We start from the raw sequence: 20,901 nt of genomic DNA on the forward strand, positions 1-20,901 counted from the left end.
TGTAAAACTCACCAGTTTGGAAGTGTTCCCTCCTCTTTAATAGTTTGGAAGGCTTTGAGAAGGATTGACATTAATCATTCTTGACATTTTTGGTAGAATTCACTGGTGAAGCTATCTGGTATTGGGTTTTTCTTTTTTGGAAGATTTTTCATTACTGATTCTATTTCCATACTAGTTATGTATTTCTTTGTGATTCAGTCTTGGTAGCTTGCACGTTTCTAGGAATTTGTCCATATCTTCTCAGTTGCCTAATGTGTTGTAATATAACTATTTGTGGTAGTCTCTTATGATCCTATGTACTTCTGTGGTATCAATTGTAATGTTTCCTTTTTTGTTCCTCAGTCTTCTTTTTCTCTTAGTCTAGCTAAAGATTTGTTAATTTTATTTATCTTTTCAAAAAACTAGCTCTTAGTTTCATTGATGTATTCTATTGCTTTTCTAGTCTATTTGATTTATTTCTGCTCTAATCTTTTGTTATTCCCTCCCTTCTGCTAACTTTGGGCTTGTTTGTTCTTTTAGTTCCTTGATGTGTAATGTTAGATTACTTATTTAAACTTATTTTTTCCTAATGTGGGCATTTATTGCTGTAAATTTCCCTCTTGGAACTGCTTTTTCTACCTCATAGGTTTTGGTATGCTATATTTCCATTTGTGTCAAGATGCTTATTTCCCTTTTGATTTCTTCTTTGACGTATTGGTTCTTCAGGGGCATGTAGTTTCATTCCACATATTTGTGAATTTTTCAGCTTTTCTTCTGTTATTGTTTTTAGTTTTATACTACTGTGACTGGAAAAGATGCTTGATACAATATCAATCTTCTTAATTTGTTAACACTTGTTTTGTGACTTAATGTATGACCTGCCTAGAGAACGTTCGATTAGTGTTTGAGAAAAATGTGCATTTTGTTATTGAATGGAATGTTCTGTATATGTCTGTTAGGCACATTTGTTCTAAATTGTAGTTCAGATCCAATATTTCCTTTTTGATGCTCTGTCTGAATGATCTTTCCATTTTTGAAAGTGGGGTCGTGAAGTCCACTATTAATACTATATTGTTGTCTAATTCTACCTTCACACCTGTTAATACTTGCTTAATATATTTATGTACTCTGATGTAGTGTACACATATATTTACAATTGTTATAATCTCTTGTTGAATCAACTCCTTTAGCATTATATAACGACCTTCGTGTGTCTTTACAGTTTTGATTTAAGGTATATTTTGTCTGCTACAACTATAACTACCCCTGCTCTCTTTGGTTTGCATTTGTATGGAGTATATTTTCCCATCACTTTGTTTTGAGCCTATGTATGTCCTTGATGTTGAAGTGAGTCTCTTGTGGCAGCATATAGTTGGTCTTTTTTTTTTAAATCCATTTAGCCACTGTGGGTCTTTTGATTGGGGAATTTAGTCCATTTACATTTAAAGTAATTATTGATAGGGGTGCCTAGGTAGCTCAGTTGGTTGAGCATCTGATTGTTGACTTTGGCTTAGGTCATGATTTCATGGTTTGTGACTTTGAGTCCCATGTCAGCCTCCATGCTGAAGGTACAGAGCCTGCTTAAGATTCTCTCTCTCCTCTCTCTGCCTCTCCCTCAAAAATAAATAAATAAAATTTAAAAAATAAAGTAATTATTGAAATTGAATGACTTACTTTTGCCATCTTGTTGATTGTTTTCTCATTATTTTATAGTTCCTTTTTCTCTCCCTTGTTGTCTGACTTTGTAAATTGATGGTTTTCTATAGTGTTCCACCTTCATTCTCTTCTCTTTATCATATGTATATCTACTATGATATCTGCTATATGGTTTTTGTATTGTGGTTACCCTAAGGCTTTCATAAACACCTTATAGTCACAATAATCTATTTTAAGCTCATAACAACTTAGCTTCAATTGCATATAAAAAGTCTATGTTTTTGCTCTTTCTTTCTTTCTTTCTTTCTTTCGAGAGGGCACAAGTGAGTGAGGGGTAGAGAGAGAGAGAGAGAGAGGGAGAGAGAAGTGGGGCTCATCCTAGGCAGGGCTCATGTTTTACTAGAAGCGGGGTTTGTTTTCACCTAAAGCGGGTCTTGAGCTAACCCAAGGCAGGGCTCATGCTCACCTGATGTGGGACTCAAGCTCATGAACAGTGAGTTCATGACTGGAGCCAAAGTCAGATGCTTAATGACTGAGCCACCCAGGTAGCCCCTATTTTATGTTTTTGATGTCACAGTATACATCTTTTAATCTTGTGTATCCATTAACAGATTGTTGTAGGTATATTTATTTTTAGTACTTTATCTTTTAACCTTTATACTAGAGTTAAGTGTTTCACATTCCACCATTATAATATTAGAGTATTCTGAATTTGACTGTATACTTATATTTACCAGTCAGTTTTATACTTTAATTTGTATTCGTGTTATTAATAAGTATGTATGTTTTCATTTTAGCTTCAAGAACTTTGTTTAGCATTTCTCACAAGGCAAGTCTAATGGTGATGAATGTCCTTAGCATCTTTGTTTCTAGGGAAGTCTTTATTTTTCCTTAATTTCTGAAGGACTGCTTTGCTGGGTAAAATATTCTTGGTTGGCAGTCTTTTTCCTTCAACACTTTGAATATTCTCTTGTGGACTACAAGGTTTCTGCTGAGAAATCCACTCATCGCCTTATGGGTGTTCCTTTGTATGAGAGGAATTATTTTCTCTTGCTCATTTTACAATTATTTGTATTGATTTTAGGCACTTTAATAATACTGTGTCTAGAGAAGCTTTATTTGTTTCTTTGGTAGAATAATGTTTTCCTGATTCTTTATGATCCCTCTAGTCTTGAATAAACAGTCACCTCTTCCAGATTTAATGGACTGACTTATGTAAGGAAAGACCTTTACCTTTAGGTGAGGGCATGCTGGAGTGTGTTGTGACCTAGGTATAGTGGTTGAGGGTATGGAGTGTTGGGAAAATGTGGCAGCTCTGTTCTGGGGTATATGGTAATGTTAGCTCAGCCTGCCGAAGTCCACAGCGTTGACACTGTGTGGTCCTTGGTGACTGTCATGGGTGGTCCACAGAGGCTACAAAGGCTGTTGTGATCCCCAGAAGTGCTTCCAGGTTCTGTGGCTAGGGGCCAGAGTTAGCAGAAGTGGTGGTCAGAGCTGATGATGTGCACATAATTCATTGCAGGGGGAAGCTGCAGGTGCCTTGTGGTGGCAAGGGCCATTTGCAAATATACATATAGTTGTGGGAGCCAGGAGAAGCATCAAGGGGTAGGGCCTACTGAGGTTATACTGCAGCTGCAGAGGCTCTGGTTGTCTGTGTGTACTACCATAGCTACTTGTTCTTGCCATAGGTGCATGATGGGAGGCTAGTTTTAGGAGATAGGCTAGGGGCATGCAGGTGTACAGCTGGAAGGGCTAGCTGCAGGTGAGCCCAGTGGTGCAGACCACTGACAGGAGATAAGGCCAAATGTAGGCCCACAAGTTAGTATGGGGGCCTTGGCTACTGGTATGCACTCCTGTGACTACAGGATCTTGCCATGTGTGTGCATGTGGCAGTAGAAGTCAGTGACACATACCAGGCCAGCAATACGTGAGCAGATAGCTGGAGGGGCTAGCTCTGAGCATATGCACAGGGGTGGGAGTCAGCTTTAGGGGTCTAGGCTTGTGTCTTGCACTTGCACAGTTGCAGCAGCCTGGGCTGGCTACTGATGCAGGTCCTGGGCTATGGGTGGGGCTAGCAGAGAGGAAGTGAGGAGGGATTCAGGGCTGGTGTCAGGGAACACAAATACCTGTGGTAAATCTTCAGGGGTCTGCGACAACCATTCTGGCCATTAGTGTCTTCAGGGGTCAAAGCTACCAGAGTCCTCTGTAGATCAGGTCACTATGAACTGCAGTCTGCCTTTCTGTGTAGCCGATACTGGTGGGTCCTGCTTTTCTTCCTTGTTCATAGCCATCTCTGTATGTCTCAGGTTTGCCAGGTTTCTGGGTGGGGTGAAATTCAAGTGGGTACTTTGTGTGGTGCCCTGAAAGGCTGGGTAAGTATGTTGCTCAATACACTTTCTTTCCTGGTGTGGGGACTTCATTCTAGCTAAGTTACCTCTTGGAACTGAGCAGTGCTGGCTTGGCCAATGGATGACACAGGTAAAATTAAACTTTTTCCTTATCTTTCGTGTGGTTTTCTCAGGTTTTCTCAGGTTCCACTAACATTTCTTAAGTGGACCATAGTCTTATCTCAGAGCTGCTTTTGTTTGTGGATTGCTGTATAATTGTTCATCTTTGAGAGGATACAGAGGCTGGGTCTTATAGTCCACCATCTTGGCAATGTGACTTTGATTTTCTCTTTTATGAGATGAATTGTTCCTCTCTTGATGCTTTAAGTATTTTCTCTTTGTCTTTTGGATTTGATCATTTAACTATAAGCTGTCTTAGTGTAGGTCTCCTTGAGTTATCCTGCTTGTAGTTCATGGAGTTCCTTGGACATGTATATTCATGTATTTCCTCAGATTTGGAAAGTTTTTGGACAGTATTTCTTCAAATATTTTCTCTGCCTCTTTTTTTCTATCTTCTTCTGGGGCTCCTATAGTACATATATTGCTATGTTTGATGGTTCTTACAGTTTCACAGGCTCTCTTAATTTTTTTTCATTCACTTTTCCTTCTTCTCCTCAGACTTGATAATTTTGAACGTCTTACCTACAAGTTTGCTGACCCTTTCTTCTGCATGCTCAAATATGCTGTGAGTTCTTATGAGTTTTTATTTCAGTTATGGTAGTTTTCAGCTCCAGAATGTCTACTTCATTCCTTTTTATAATTTCATTTTTTAATAACTTTTATTTCTTGATATTCTTATTTTATTTATGCAACATTTTCTTGATTTCTTTTTGTCCTTTGTCTATGATTTCCTTTTGTTCATTGAACACATTTAAGACAGGTGATTTAACATCTTTGACTAATAATTCTAATGTCTGGGTTTCTATCATTATTTTTAATTTCTTCAGCTGTGAATGGGCTATATTTTCCTGTTTATTTGTAAGTTTTATAAGTTTTTTTGTTAAGAACTGGGAGTTTTGAGTATTATGTTGTATAATTTAATTCTCCCACTCCTCAGGGATTATTAAATGTCACTTATTGAGAAACTAGAACCATTAATTTCTGACTTTTCTGATTTTTTTTTGCACAGTGTGCATTTCTTATTGTGTGTGGTCATTGATGTTTCTCTTCTATTATCTCTATGGTAAACCACTATTTTGAAAAACATTTTCTTAAGTGTTTGGCTCCAAAAATGTGGGGGAAACAAGTAGTTTCATTAAATATCCTGGAAACTGCCTCATCCCTCAGGGATTAAAACAGTGGCCAGCCTCTGTGCTAACCCCTTAGTGATCAAACACAGTGATCAGTAATCAACACACACACCCAATTTTTGGGAGGACAGGATCCACCTTGTCCACCTTGCTAGCAGGAATTTGCACTATAAAGGTAGATTGCTACCTCCATTGTTATCTGCCACAGGGCTGGGAGCATGGAGAATAGTAACCAGTATAAAAAAGGCCAAAATTAATCAACCTCTTTATTAATCTCTTCCTTGGCTCCTGCAAGTGTTTTTCCACACTCCATATTTCCAAAATAGTTACAATAGTACTTCAGGGACATTTGTGGGTCTGATTCCAGACCACACAATAAAACAAATATTGCAATACAGTGTATCAAATGCTTTTTTGATTTTTCAGTGAATATAAAAGTTTTATTTACACTATACTGTAGTCTATTAATTGTGCAATAACATTATATCTAGAAAATAATGCACATATCTTAATTTAAAAATTCTTTATTGCTGATAATAATGCTAACCAGCATCTGAGCTTTCATCAAGTTATAATCTTGCTGGTGGAGGAAATTACCTCCATGTTGATGGCTGCTGACTGTTCAGGGTGGTAGTTGCTGAAGATTGGGGGTTGTTGTGGCAATTTCTTAAAACAAGAAAACAAATGAAGCTTGCCACATCAATTGACTCTTTTCATGAATAATTTCTCTGTAGCATGTGATGTTCTTTGATAACCTTTTACCCACACTAGAACTTCTTTCAAAATTTGAGTCAGTCCTCTCAAACCCTACTGCTGTTTTAACAACTAAGTTTATGTAATATTCTACGTCCTTTGTTATCATTTCAACAGTCTTCACAACCTTTTCACCAGGAGTAGATTCCATCTCGGGAAACCATTTTGTTTGCTCATCTATAAGAAGCAACTCCTCATCAGTTAAATTTTTATCATGAGATTGCAACAATTCAGTCACATCTTCAGGTTCCACTTCTAGTTCTCTTGATATTACCACTACATCTGCAGTTACTTCCTCCTCTGATGTCTTGAACCTCTCAAAGTCATCCATGGGGGTTGGAATCAACTTCTTCCAAACTCCTGTTCATGTTAATATTTTGACCTCTTCCCACAAAACATGAATGTTCTAATTGGGATCTAGAATGGGGAATCCTTTCCATAATGTTTTCAATTGACTTTGCCCAGAGCCATCAGAGTGATCACCATCTATGGAAGTTATAGTCTTAGAAAAACATTTTTCTTAAATAGTAAGACTTGAAAGTTAAAATTATTTCTTGACCCATGGGCTGCAGAATGGATGTTAGTTAGTAGGCATAAAAACAATAATCTCATTGTACATCTCTATCAGAGCTTTTGTGTGACCAGGTACATTATCAGTGAGCAATAATATTTTGAAAAAAATCTTTTTTTCTCCAAGCAGTATGTATTAACAGTGGGCTTAAAATTTTCACTAAACCATTTTGAAAACAAATGCAGGGGCGCCTGGGTGGCTTGGTCGGTTAAGCGTCCGACTTCGGCTCAGGTCATGATCTCATGGTCCGTGAGTTCAAGCCCCGCGTTGGGCTCTGTGCTGACAGCTCAGAGCCTGGAGCCTGTTTCGGATTCTGTGTCTCCCTCTCTCTCTTCCCCTCCCCTGTTCATGCTCTGTCTCTCTCTGTCTCAAAAATAAATAAATAAATAAATAAATAAATAAGTAAAAAAAAAAAAGAAAACAAATGTACTGTCAGCAAGACTGCAATTCCTTTTATAGAGCACAGGCAGATTAGATTTAGCGTAATTCTGAAGGGCCCTAGGATTTTTCAAATAGTAAATGAACATTGGCTTCAACTTAAAGTTACCAGCTGTATTAGACCCTAGCAGGAGAGTCAGCCTCTTTGAAACTTCGAAGCTAGGCATTGACTTCTCTTCCCTAGCTAGGAAACTCCTAGATGGCATCTTCTTCCAATAGAAGGCTGTTTTGTCTACACTGAAAATGTATTATTTAGTATAGTCACCTTCATCAATTATCTGAGCTAGATCTCCTGGATAACCTGTTGTGGCTTCTACATCAGCACATACTGTTTCACCTTGTACTTTCATGTTATGAAGACAGCTTCTTTACCTTAAGCCACATGAACCAACCTCTGCTAGCTTCAAACTTTTTTTCTGCAACTTCTTCACCTCTTTCAGCCTTCATAGAATTGAAGAGAGTCAGGGTCTTGTTTTGGATTAGACTTTATCTTAAGGGAATGTTGGTACTGGTTTGATCTATCCAGATGATTCGAACTTTCTCCATATCACCAATAAGGCTGTTTCACTTTCTTATCATTTTTGTGTTCACTGGAGTAGCACTTTTAATTTTCTTCAAAAATTTTTCCTTTTCATTCACAGCTTGGCTGTTCAGTGCAAGAAGTCTAGATTTTAGCCTATCTTGGCTTTTTCCATACCTTCCTCACTAAACTTAAAATTTCTAGCTTTTTGTTTAAAGTGAGAGATGTGAAATTCTTCCTTTCACTTTAACACTTAGAGACCACTGTGGTGTTATTATATGAACTAATTTCAATATTTTTATGTCTCAAATAATAGGAATGCCTGAGGAAAGGGAGAGAGATGGAGGAATAGCTGGTCAGTGGAGCAATCAGAACACACACACCATTTATCAATTAATTGTACTATCTTATATAGGCATGATTTGTGGCGTCCCAAAGAAATTACAATAGTAACATCAAAGATCACTGATCAAAGATTACCATAACAATAATAATAATAATGAAAAAGTTTGAAATATTGTGAAAATTACCAAAATGTAACACAGAGACCCAAAGTGAACAAATGCTGTTGGAGAAATGGCATGCCAATTGACTTGCTCCATTCAGGGTTGCCACAGACCTTAAATTTGTAAAAACTGCAATATCTATGAAGCACCATAAAATGAAGTGCAATAAAGAAGGTATGTATGATTGAAGTGCATTTCTCCAAAAGATAGGTTAAAGTCCTTATCCCAGGTTCCTGAAATTGTGAGTTTATTTGGACATAGGGTCTGTATACAGATCTTAAGTTAAAATTAGTTCATTAGGATGAGCCCTAATCCAATATGACTTGTGTTATAATAAAAGTGGGAATGTGGACATAGAAGCAGATATGCAAAGAAGGAAGAACATGTAAAGATACACAAAGTAAAGTTAGCTATCTCACTGGAGTGAGGCACCTATGAGCAAGAATTGTTGGCAATTACCAGAAACTAGATGAGGCAGCAAAGGATGGTCCCCTAGATTTGTCAGGGAAAGCATGGCCCTACTAACATGATTTCAGACTTCTAGTCTTCACCACTTTGAGACAATGTATTTCTGTTCTTTCAAGCTACTTGGTTATGATAGCCCTAGAAACTGTATGCAGTTACTTCAGATAGTTGCCAACTGTTCAGTAATTATTTAGGTGGAAGGATGGATTTCTGGAGCTTCCTACTCTGCCATCTTCTATGACATCCTTATTTATTATTAAAATTTTTCTCTCTCTCTGCTTACTCTCATGTAAACTCGATGAGGGCAGGGAACTTTGTCTCTTATATTAACTGCTATGTGGACATAGCATTAACAGAGTGCTGCAGCCACAGGTCATTTGTGAATAATTATTAAATGTTTTCAGACACAAATGACATAACCAGTAAGGAAATCGAATTAGTAATCAAAAATCTTGCAAAAAACAAGAGTACAGAGCCAGATGGCTTTCCAGAGGAATTCTACCAAACATTTAAGGAGGAGTTAACACCTATTCTCTTGAAGCTGTTCCAAAAAATAGAAATGGAAGGAAAACTTCCAAACTCTTTCTATGAAGTCAGCATTACCCTGATTCCAAAACGAGAGAGAGACCCCACTAAAAAGGAGAACTATAGACCAATTTCCCTGATGAACATGGATGCAAAAATCCTGCACAAGATATTAGCCAACTGGATCCAACAATACATTAAAAAAATTATTCACCACGACCAAGTGGGATTTATACCTGGGATGCAGGGTTGGTTCCATATCCACAAAACAATTAATGTGATTCATCACATCAATAAAAGAAAGGACAAGAACCATATGATCCTCTCAATAGATGCGAAAAGCATTTGAGAAGCTACAGCATCCTTTCTTGATAAAAACCCTCAAGAAAGTAGGGATAGAAGGATCATACTTCAAGATCATAAAAGCCACATATGAACGACCCAATGCTAATGTCATCCACAGTGGGGAAAAATGGAGAGTTTTCCCCCTAAGCTCAGAAACAAGACAGGGATGTCTATTCTCACTACTGTTATTCAACATAATATTGGAAGTCTTAGCCTATACAATCAGACAATGCAAAGAAATAAGAGGCATCCAAATCAGCCAGAAGGAGGTCAAACTTTCACTCTTTGCTGATGACATGATACTCTATATGGAAAACCCAAAAGATTCCACCAAAAACTGATAGAGCTGATTCATGAATTCAGCAAAGTTTCAGGATATAAAATCAATGCACAGAAATCGGTTGCATTCCTATACATCAATGATGAAGTGACAGAGAAATCAAGGAATCGATCTCATTTACAGTTCCACTGAAAACCATAAAATACCTAGGAATAAATCTAACCAAAGAGGTGAAAAATCTATACACTGAAAACTATAGAAAGCTTATGAAAGAAATTGAGGAAGACACAAGAAAATGGAAAAAGATTCCATGCTCCTGGATAGGAAGAACAAATATTGTTAAAATGTCGATACTATCCAAAGTAATGTACATATTTAACATGATCCCTATCAAAGTAACACCAGCATTCTTCACAGAGCTAGAAAAAATAATCTTAAAATTTCTAAGGAAGCAGAAAAGACCCTGAATAGCCAAAGCAATCTTGAAAAAGAAAACCAAAGCAGGAGACATCACAATCCCAGAATTCAAGCTATACTACAAAGCTGTAATCGTCAAGACAGTATGGTACTGGCACAAGAACAGACACTCAGATCAATGGAATAGAATAGAGTACCCAGAAATGGACCCACAAACGTATGGTCAACTAATCTTTGACAAAGCAGGAAAGAATATCCAATGGAATAAAGACAGTCTCTTCTGCAAGTGGTGCTGGGAAAACTGGACAATGACATGCAGAAGAATGAACCTGGACCACTTTCTTACACCAGACACAAAAATAAACTCAAAGTGGATGAAAGACCCTAATGTGAGACAGGAAGCCACAAAATCTTCGATGAGAAAGCACGCAAAAACCTCTTTGGCCACAGCAACTTCTTACTCAACATGTCTCCGGAGGCAAGGGAAACAAAAGCAAAAATGAACTACTGGGACCTCATCAAAATAAAAAGCTTCTGCACAACGAAGGAAATAATCAGCAAAACTAAAAGGCAACCAAGGGAATGGGAAAAGATATTTGCAAACGACATATCAGATAAAGGGTTAGTATCCAAAATCTACAAAGAACTTATCAAACTCAACACCCAAAACACAAATAATCCAGTGAAGAAATGGGCAAAATACGTGAATAGACACTTCTCCAAAGAAGACATCCAGATGGCCAACCGACACATGAAAAAATGTTCAACACCACTCCTCATCAGGGAAATACAAATCAAAACCACAATGAGATACCACCTAACACCTGTCATGTTGCGACCAGTGCAACAAACACCGAGATCAGGGTCCTGAGGGTAGGGGAATGTAAGAAAAAAAGAGAGAAGGGAAGACAGTTTGGGAACAGGAGGGTCCCCTGTACTGATGGCCCAAGTGACGGCTTTATTATTGCTGTACACAATCTTTTATATCAAGACTCTTATGGGTCAGGCCATTCTAAGAATAAACAGGTTTCACATAATTGCTGCCAACCAAAACATTTAGTTTTGTGTTTCTTGTGAATTTTCTAAACGGGTCACAGTAAGACCTTGTTGATAAGATTGCTAGCAAAACACAATTCCCATGTTTGTTTCTGTCTGACTCGGGGTAGAAAAAGGGAGGTAGCATTACTGCCAACCCCTGAAGACCACAGGCTTCACGAATTAACTTTCTCAGCCTTGACAAGGCTTTCATATGCCCTTGAAAGTGGGGTAATGGGAGGGGGAACCACCGGGTTGGCTGAGTCAACAGGGAACCGTTGCTCGACCTGGTCTCAGCCTGGCACCGAGGCCCGGCCTCCCACATGAATGGGAGGGGGAACCACCAGGTTGGATGAGTCAACAGGGAGCTGTTGCTCGACCCAGTCTCAGCCTGGCACCGGGGCCCGGCCTCCCACACTGTCAGAATGGCTAACATTAACAACTCCGGCAACAACAGATTTGGCAAGGATTCAGAGAAAGAGGATCTCTTTTGCATTGTAGGTGGGAATGCAAGCTGGTGCAGCCACTCTGGAAAACAGTATGCAAGTTCCTCAAAAAACGAAAAATAGAACTACCCTACGACCCAGCAATTGCACTACTAGGCATTTATCCACGGGATACAGGAGTGCTGTTTCGAAGGGACACATGCATCCCCATGTTTATAGCAGCACTATCAACAATAGCCAAAGTATGGAAAGAGCCCAAATGTCCATCGATGGATGAATGGATAAAGAAGATGTGGTATATATACACAATCGGGTGTAACTCAGAAATCAAATGAATGAAATCTTGCCATTTGCAACTACATGGATGGAACTGGAGGAACTACATGGATGGAACTACATGGATGTCAGTCAGAGAAAGACAAAAATCATATGATTTCACTCATATGAGGACTTTAAGAGACAAAACATATGAACATAAGGGAAGGGAAACAAAAATAATATAAAAACAGGGAGGGGGACAAAACAGAAGAGATTCTTAAATATGGAGAACAAACTGAGGATTACTGGAGGGGTTGTGGGAGGGGGTACGGGCTAAATGGGTAAGGTGCATTAGGGAATCTACTCCTGAAATCATTGTTTCACTATTTGCTAACTAATTTGGATGTAAGTTTTAAAAAAAATAAAAAATAAAATTTAAATGTCTGAAAAAAAGACACAAATGAATATGGACAAGAGAATATGGTCCCAACGTGGTGGAGGAAGAAGGTATGTGTTATATGTGATGATGGGAGTAAGCTATGGGCATAATGTGTCATAAAAAATCGGAAAAGACCTCTCTGACCTCAGCTGTAGCAATCTCTTACTCGACACATCCCCAAAAGCAAGGGAATTAAAAGCAAAACTGAACTACTGGGACCTTATGGAGATAAAAAGCTTCTGCACAGCAAAGGAAACAACCAACAAAACTAAAAGGCAACCAACACAATGGGAAAAGATATTTGCAAATGACATATCGGACACAGGGCTAGTATCCAAAATCTGTAAAGAACTCACCAAACTCCACACCCGAAAAACAAATAATCCAGTGAAGAAATGGGCAGAAAACATGAATAGACACTTCTCTAAAGAAGACATCCGGATGGCCAACAAGCACATGAAAAGATGCTCAACGTCGCTCCTTATCAGGGAAATACAAATTAAAACCACACTCAGATATCACCTCACGCCAGTCAGAGTGGTCAAAATGAACAAATCAGGAGACTATAGATGCTGGAGAGGATGTGAAGAAACGGGAACCCTCTTGCACTGTTGGTGGGAATGCAAATTGGTGCAGCCGCTCTGGAAAACAGCGTGGAGGTTTCTCAGAAAATTAAAAATAGACCTACCCCATGACCCAGCAATAGCACTGCTAGGAATTTACCCAAGGGATACAGGAATACTGATGCCTCGGGGCACTTGTACCCCAATGTTTATAGCAGCACTCTCAACAATAGCCAAATTATGGAAAGAGCCTAAGTGTCCATCAACTGATGAATGGATAAAGAAATTGTGGTTTATATACACAATGGAATACTACGTGGCAATGAGAAAGAATGAAATATGGCCTTTTGTAGCAATGTGGATGGAACTGGAGAGTGTGATGCTAAGTGAAATAAGCCATACAGGGAAAGACAGATACCATATGGTTTCACTCTTATGTGAATCCTGAGAAACGTAACAGAAACCCATGGGGGAGGGGAAGGAAAAAAAAAAAAGAGGTTAGAGTGGGAGAGAGCCAAAGCATAAGAGACTGTTAAAAACTGAGAACAAACTGAGGGTTGATGGGGGGTGGGAGGGAGGGGAGGGTGGGTGATGGGTATTGAGGAGGGCACCTTTTGGGATGAGCACTGGGTGTTGTATGGAAACCAATTTGACAATAAATTTCATATATTTAAAAAAAAAGAAATTACGATCAAAGGCTCAGGATGAGATTTCAACTTACACCCTCCAAATGAAGGGTGTTTTCAAAAAATAATATATAATAAATATAAATGACATTTTGAGGGCCCTCCAAGCCAGAGTGAGATAGGAGATAGAACTTCCAAAAAAACTATACATTTTAATTACTCATAATAATCACAAGCCATTTCATATTTAAAGGGTAACACTCCAAGTGAAGAAGCATTAAGGTTTCAAAATAAAACACTTTGGGGCACCTGGGTGGCTCAGTTTGTTAAGCATCTGACTTCAGCTCAGGTCATAAGCTCACAGTTTGTGAGTTCTAGCCCAATGTCGGGCTCTGTGCTGACAGCTCAGAACCTGGAGCCTGCTTCAGATTCAGTGTCTCCCTCTCTCTGCCCCGCCTCACTTCTCTCTCTCTCTCTCTCTCTCAAAAGTAAATAAACATTAAAAAAACACTTTTAGGGGCACCTGGGTGGCTCAGTCAGTTGAGCCTCTGACTTTGGCTCAGGTCATGATCTCACAGTTTGTGAGTTCGAGCCCCGTGTCAGGCTCTGTGCTGACAGCTCAGAGTCTGGAGCCTGCTTTGAATTCTGTGTCTCCCTCTCTCTGCCCCTCCCTTGCTCATGTTTTGCCTCTCTTTTTCTCAAAAATAAATAAACATTAAAAAAAAAGAAATTGTGGTTTATATACACAACGGAGTACTACATGGCAATGAGAAAGAACGAAATATGGCCCTTTGTAGCAACATGGATGGAACTGGAGACTGTGATGCTAAGTGAAATAAGCCATACAGAGAAAGACAGATACCATATGTTTTCACTCTTATGTGGATCCTGAGAAACTTAACAGAAACCCATGGGGGAGGGGAAGAAAAAAAAAAGAGGTTAGAGTGGGAGAGAGCCAAAGCATAAGAGACTCTTAAAAACTGAGAACAAACAGAGGATTGATGGGGGGTGGGAGGGAGGGGATGGTGGGTGATGGGTATTGAGGAGGGCACATTTTGGGATGAGCACTGGGTGTTGTATGGAAACCAATTTGACAAAAAATTTCATATATTGGGAAAAAAAATCAGTCACTTTGGGAAAGTAAGGGAAAGTTCCAGAGGAGAGACGCCCAAGTGCTGTGAGAAACTGCCCTTTGCTTGCTCCTCCAAAGAACCAAAACTTCAAGTTAAAAACTGCATCTATAACATTTGGGTTCATTATGAGACAACAAAATCAAAGAGTGAAACATGCTGTGAAGTCTGCTCAGGGGCCCCCTGTGTCAGGAGTTTCTGTTTCTGCATCAGATAGATTTCCCAGGATGTTACTCATTTCTCTTCCAGTAAATATTTGGGGCTACTGAAAATGAAAAAGTGAGCTTTTCAAAACGCCCCTTGTGATCCAACAAACAGTAAGTGCTCTTTCTCAGACCTTACAAGGCAAATCTGGAGAGATGTATGCAGGGCTGGCAGAGCAACATGTGCAGTAGGAGTGTATGCAGTAGTCTAGCAGAGAGGAATGTATACAGTAGGTGAGTAGGTCGCAGGTTGACTACAGCCTTCTGGTCAGTGCTCTGCTGGGGCTCATGGGGCCCCCTAAATGTGTCTTCCTTCTGGCAAGTCCATAGATCAGTAGCACTTCCTAATGCATGCTCTTCTCATGGCTGAACCCGAAGCTCTGGAGAGGCTTGCAGTAATGTGGGATGCTTCTTTCTAGACCACTTGCCTATTTTTGGTAAAGCAAGCCATGGGCTAAGCCCAGTGTCAGTTGGGGTGGGAAAGTAGATCCATCTGCCCCCTGGGGGCCACTGCAGAAGTGTACACATGAAGTCCTATTGCAGGGATAAAGACAAGGGAGTGATCCACTCTTCCTAGATAAACAATGAGGCATTACTTTTTATGATATCAGGTGACCTGTTACCTACCAGAGCATGGTTCTGCCGTCCCCTGATTCTCTACTGCAATGAAATCACATGTCACTTATAATGTCTCCACATTGGTTTCAACTTTCTGCTTGTGACTTTGGGAAATGTTTTTTGAATGGTTTACCAATGGAACTCTCCTTCTCCATCTCTTTAAAGACATTTACACAAGGCAACTGCTCTGAGACAACAGGTCCAAGGGTCCCTCCGTAACATCTCATGGGCTGCCTTTAGATGCCTAGCAGTGACATCATAGACATTCCCCCTAAGTGAACTGGAAGCAGACCTCATGGCTACATTCCAATCCACCCCCTACTCCCAGTTCCTTCTCCTACATTAGCAGCAAGAGCCGCAAGGGGGCATGCTGTTGGGACACAAATTCATTACAGAAACTTTACAACTACTACATGTTTCTTTGATTACAATAATGTGAAATTTATCTTTGTCAAAATGTGAATGATTGACTAGAGAATTCTACTTTCTGATTGTTGATTGTGATAACTGTTATCATATAATTAACATAAACAGGATTGGGAATACTGCCCAGAGGACACTGGTGTGAAGTGGTTTAGCACAACTTTACCAATTTGGAATCAGAGAACTGTGTTCAGGTTCCAGTTTGGCCACTTATAAAATATGGGTCTCTCCATGCCTTGATTTCCTCATCTATCAATTGAAGGAATAACAAATACACCAGAAGGATGTTTGAAGATTAAATAAAATTATATGTGCATGGAGTTAGTATAGGACTTAGTCCACTGCAGGGCTAAGAAATGCTAGTTAGATAGTTACAGTTATGGTCCTAGCCACTGTAGGAGGTTCTATAGGATGGTACCCCATTTAAGATCCACAACAGTAGTCAGGGTAGCTGAGGAAAAAGAGGACCAGTTAGCTGGTCATATAGGTGGAAACAAAAACATACCAGCGGGCTCAAACTCAAGGTTTTGTAGGTTCTGAAGTTTACTTTGGTTTCCTTTTGAACATCCGATGCTTCTTATAGTTTGTGAAAAAAATGCTTTGGATCTTGCAAGTCAATCACACTATGGGAAGCTCTTCTGGGCTTCCATGGATATGATTTTAGTGTTCTTTTCCTCTACAGATTCCTGTACTCCTGAACCTCAGCCAAGATCCCGAGGTCAGCCTGCCTGCACCACCACTCATGTATGCCCTGGCTCTTGGCGCCTGCCTGGGAGGTAAGGGGGTACTGATGCATGGAGGGAAGGGGTTGCTAATGCTGTAGTGAGCGTGAAGTGATGGTTAGTACATGCCAAATTGAAAGTATATTAAGGAGAGTCTGGATGATTTACAGAGTGGAAACCCATCTTCAGCTTTGAGCCAATTCTAGAACTGTTTTGTTTCTCTACAAGGCCTGTCACTTCCTACTCTCTCCTGACATTCCTACTTGGCAACCTGAGGACAATCATTATTGACATCTCAAAGTGAATGTGCTCCCATGCTGCATCCACACTGTACCCACACAGATGTGGTTTATATTTAGAAACATTTTGAATCAGACGTCATCTTAAGTTGCAGTCTTATTCCCTCTGTAAGGGGTTAGGGAAGAAGTGATGAGTGGGTAAGCAAAGAACTAGAGACTCTAACCTAAGAGTAAGAAGAAAGATTAAAGATTTTTCTTTTTTGGAAAGGGGTATTGTCCTTTGGAGAAATTGAAAGGTGAATTAGAGAAAGTGTCAGGAGAGACTGACCTCTGATAAGCAAACAGAAGGGCTTTGATAATCTTTTGAGGGAGCTGTATTAGAGTCCTTCTTGTATTTAGGAGGCCTAATCACCTTTGGGAATAAAAGAGGATTTTGAAGAATCTTATATAAACACACAAGATACATTTTAACTTTTTATTCTCTTATCCAGGCATGCTTAGATAATCCAGTGTGCTTTGTTCTTTGATTGATCTGTGACTATTAAATCAATAACTTTCCATTTATTTTATCTCTTTGTTAACAAAGGGGGATTAATGTTATTCAATGAAGTGCTATGATTTCTGGAGACAGCCAATTCACCTAATTCAGCAGCTAAGATCTCAAGTTCTTATGAGACTACACACCTGTTAAAATGCCCCCATTTAAGCATTAACCCCAGGAAAAGCAATAATTGTGTTCACAGCTACATTTAACATCAGTGATAGAAACAGAACAAGAGTAACCTGGAAATGTGTCCTTTCTGTGGGACTTTGTTCATGAAACCTTCCTGAGCCTCTGCTATAACCTGACACTGTGCTCTTGACTGGGGAGATGGTCACCTAAGCTAAGGTAACACCTTAAACAGATATGTCTTCTAATGGCAGTATGCATAGAGTGCTGAGGGAGCATCAGAGAAAGAGAGTGAGAGAGAGAGAAAGAGAGAGAGAGAGAGAGAGAGAGAGAGAGAGAGAGAGAGAGAGAGACTAGAGAGAAAGTCAGAAAAGGTTCTCCAGAGAAGAAAGTTTTGAGCCAGGTCTCAAGCAGTGAGAAGCCCCTAGGTAGTGCTGATTCCCCAGAACATGTAGAAGGAATGTGGATGATATTTTCAAGGACAGAATTTAACATGGACCATTTATATGGCTATTAACCTAAAATATCAATAAACATTTGTTGACTGAGCTCCTTCTTAAAGCAGGAACACAGCTGTAATGAATCATAAATATATTAAGCCTTGGAATCTTTGTACCCTAGTAGCTCTGGTCATTGAATGATACTTGTTCCTCGATTGCAGATACCCAGTTGTACTGAGTGTTAACTCTACACTTACTCTGTCAGGGACCCTCTCTCATTGACTCAGGGTTTGGAATTACTTTTTTGAAAAATGTGGAAAAATGTATACGGCATAAAATTGACATTTTTTACCATTTTTAAGGATGTGTAATGTTATCAGCCATTAGAGTAATGTAAATTAAAACTATAATAAGATATCATCACATACCTATAAGAATGGCTAAAATAAAAAATAGTAACAACACCAAATATTGACAAGTATGTGGGGAAACTTTAACACTTATACATTATCATTGGGGCTATATAATGGTACCATCTCTCTGGAGAATAGTTTGGCAATGTCTTAAAAAAACTAAACCTTGAAACTATCATAAAACCCAGCGATTGCACTCCTGGACATTTATTCTAGAGAAATGAAAATTTATATTCACCCAAAACCTACATACAAATGTAGGAAGCTACATTTATAGCTTGGAAGTTTATGGAAGTTTATGGAAGCTTTGTTTGTGATACCTAAAAGGTAGAAACAAACCAGATGTACTTCAATAAACTGTGTTACATCCCTACCATGGAATGCTACTCAACAATAAAAAGAAATGAAATATTGACATACATGGCAACCTTGATGAATCTTCAGGGAATTATGTGGAGTGAAAACAGTAAATCTCAAAGGTTACAGACTCCGTGTTTCCATTTATATGATATTCTTGAAATTATAAAGTTATAGAATGAAGAATCTAAAGTTATAGATTAGTGGTGGTGAGGAGTTAAGTACAGGGCAAGGTGGAAGGAAGTGGGTATGGCTATAAAAGGGTAACAGGAGAGATCATTGTGTTGATGAAAATTTTCTGTATATTAAGTGTATCAATGTCAGTATTCTGATTGTGACATAGTACTATGGTTTTGAATTCTATTACCATTGAGGAAAACTGGTAAATGGTACATGGGATCTCTTTATATTATTCCTTACAACTTCATATGAAGGTAAAATTACCTCAAAATAAAATCTCAATTACAAGAATAAAAAAAGGGAAAAGCCAGAGGAAAAATTGATTAAATCCATAATTACTAAATGAAATAAACATAGGTAGGCTGACAGAAATAAAATCAAACAAATAGCCCAGATTCTAGAGGCAAAAGTCAAAGAATAAATTACAGAAGAAAAATAATACACATAAAGTTCATTATGGGAAATCCCATATTTAACTTCTAGAAAAATCTCAGGAAGGACAGAATGAAATGAAAGAAGGAATTTATCCAAGAAATAATAGAAGCAAATTTTCCAGAGTAAAAGCATTACATGAGTGCATACATACAAATGCCATCTTTGTGAAATTTTAGAACTCAAAGAGGCTTAGAAACTTGCCCAATGTCATACAACTAGTAAATCTAAGAACTTGGAATCCACAGTAGTGACACCTAAGACCTCTTTCTCTCTACCACATGGAACCCATGCCATACATGGAATACCATCAAAAGTCTGTTAGCATCTTATTAAATTGCTGCAACAACCATTGGCATCTGAATAGTATCCTCACATTCTTAACCTTATATGAACCCCAACTATCCTATGAGATGCCCAGGAAAAGTGGTGACTGTCCTCATTTTATTCACATGTCTCCCCTACATTTCTTCCCCAGTAATAATGAGTCAGAGATAGCCAGATGGATTCTTGCTCTGTGTCAAAGACATTTGAGTCAAGAAGACATGAGGGAGTTATTCTGTGGGTATAGAGGGGATCTTGGTAATGATTTCCCTGATCCTGAGAACAAACCTTAGGCAAGAGACTGGTCCTACTTCTTTCTCTGGATACTGTCCCCTGTCATGTGGTAATGAGATACCTGGAGTCATTTCCAGCCTGAGTGTGGGGCCAAGACAGTGTTGATGAGTGGCAGAGCACACAGGTGGAAATAAATGGTCCTGGACAATGCAACTGAGCTCTGAAACAAACAATGAGTCCTGACTTGCCCCACTTTTGACTCCCTGTCATAACACCTATATTACCAACACCTTCCTGTTTTGCATCTTCTTTTCCTTACAACCCAAACCATTTTAATCACTATAACAGAGCTGGTCAGTGACTACTCATGGTTATACAGCTTAGCAGATTTGGATTTCGATGGAGGTCTTCAGAACAAAATCTAGCATTCTTTCCACTATGCCCACTGATATACTCTATTTCCAATGTTTGTGCAGGACCTATGGTCTGGCTGACCCAACACTGCTCCCACTCTCTTCTCTGTTGTGTCCCTCTACTGTAATAGTTGCTCTGGTAGCTCATCTACTCTGCTTGTCTCATTTTGATGACCAATAAGACATGAGAGAAACCTGTTTTGGAGCCTGTTGACATAGATTTTGCCCTTCTGATAAAAATGTGTTGGTATCAGTTCCTCTTCACGCTTCCAACCTTAGATATAACAACCATAAAACCATCTGTGATGGGAGGCTGAGGCCAAGAGAATTATGAAGACCTGCCTCTGACATTACTTATGAGACACTGAACTAATTCTCCAGACCTCTGCCCCAAGCCTTCTTGTTACAAGGGAGGAGATTATTTCCCTTTGTATGTAAACCAGTGTTAGCTAGGTTTTCTGTTACTCATAGTTGAAAACATTCTTAAAAGAAATTTAATAAATTAATGCACCACCTTCCAGTTTACAAGGCATTAAGGAGGCTGAATGCAAAGGGATGACTTAAAGGCAGGTCTGGGGGAAGGAGGCCAGGGTGTGAAGACATATCCCAGTGCAAAAAGGGCTTTTGTGGAATAGCAATCCCCA

General features: G+C 39.1%; 1 protein-coding gene across 1 annotated transcript in view; it reads left to right on the plus strand.

Moving 5' to 3' along the window:
* The window catches only part of OCA2 (OCA2 melanosomal transmembrane protein), a 481,450-nt gene that overhangs the window by 288,896 nt on the left and 171,653 nt on the right, over nt 1–20,901 (plus strand). Inside the window, exon 18 of the mRNA XM_049614148.1 lies at nt 16,516–16,609. Coding sequence (XP_049470105.1) covers nt 16,516–16,609 — 94 coding nt within the window. The remainder of the gene's footprint in view (nt 1–16,515; nt 16,610–20,901) is intronic.

The sequence above is a fragment of the Panthera uncia genome (genome assembly GCF_023721935.1).
Source record: "Panthera uncia isolate 11264 chromosome B3 unlocalized genomic scaffold, Puncia_PCG_1.0 HiC_scaffold_1, whole genome shotgun sequence".
NCBI lineage: Eukaryota > Metazoa > Chordata > Mammalia > Carnivora > Felidae > Panthera > Panthera uncia.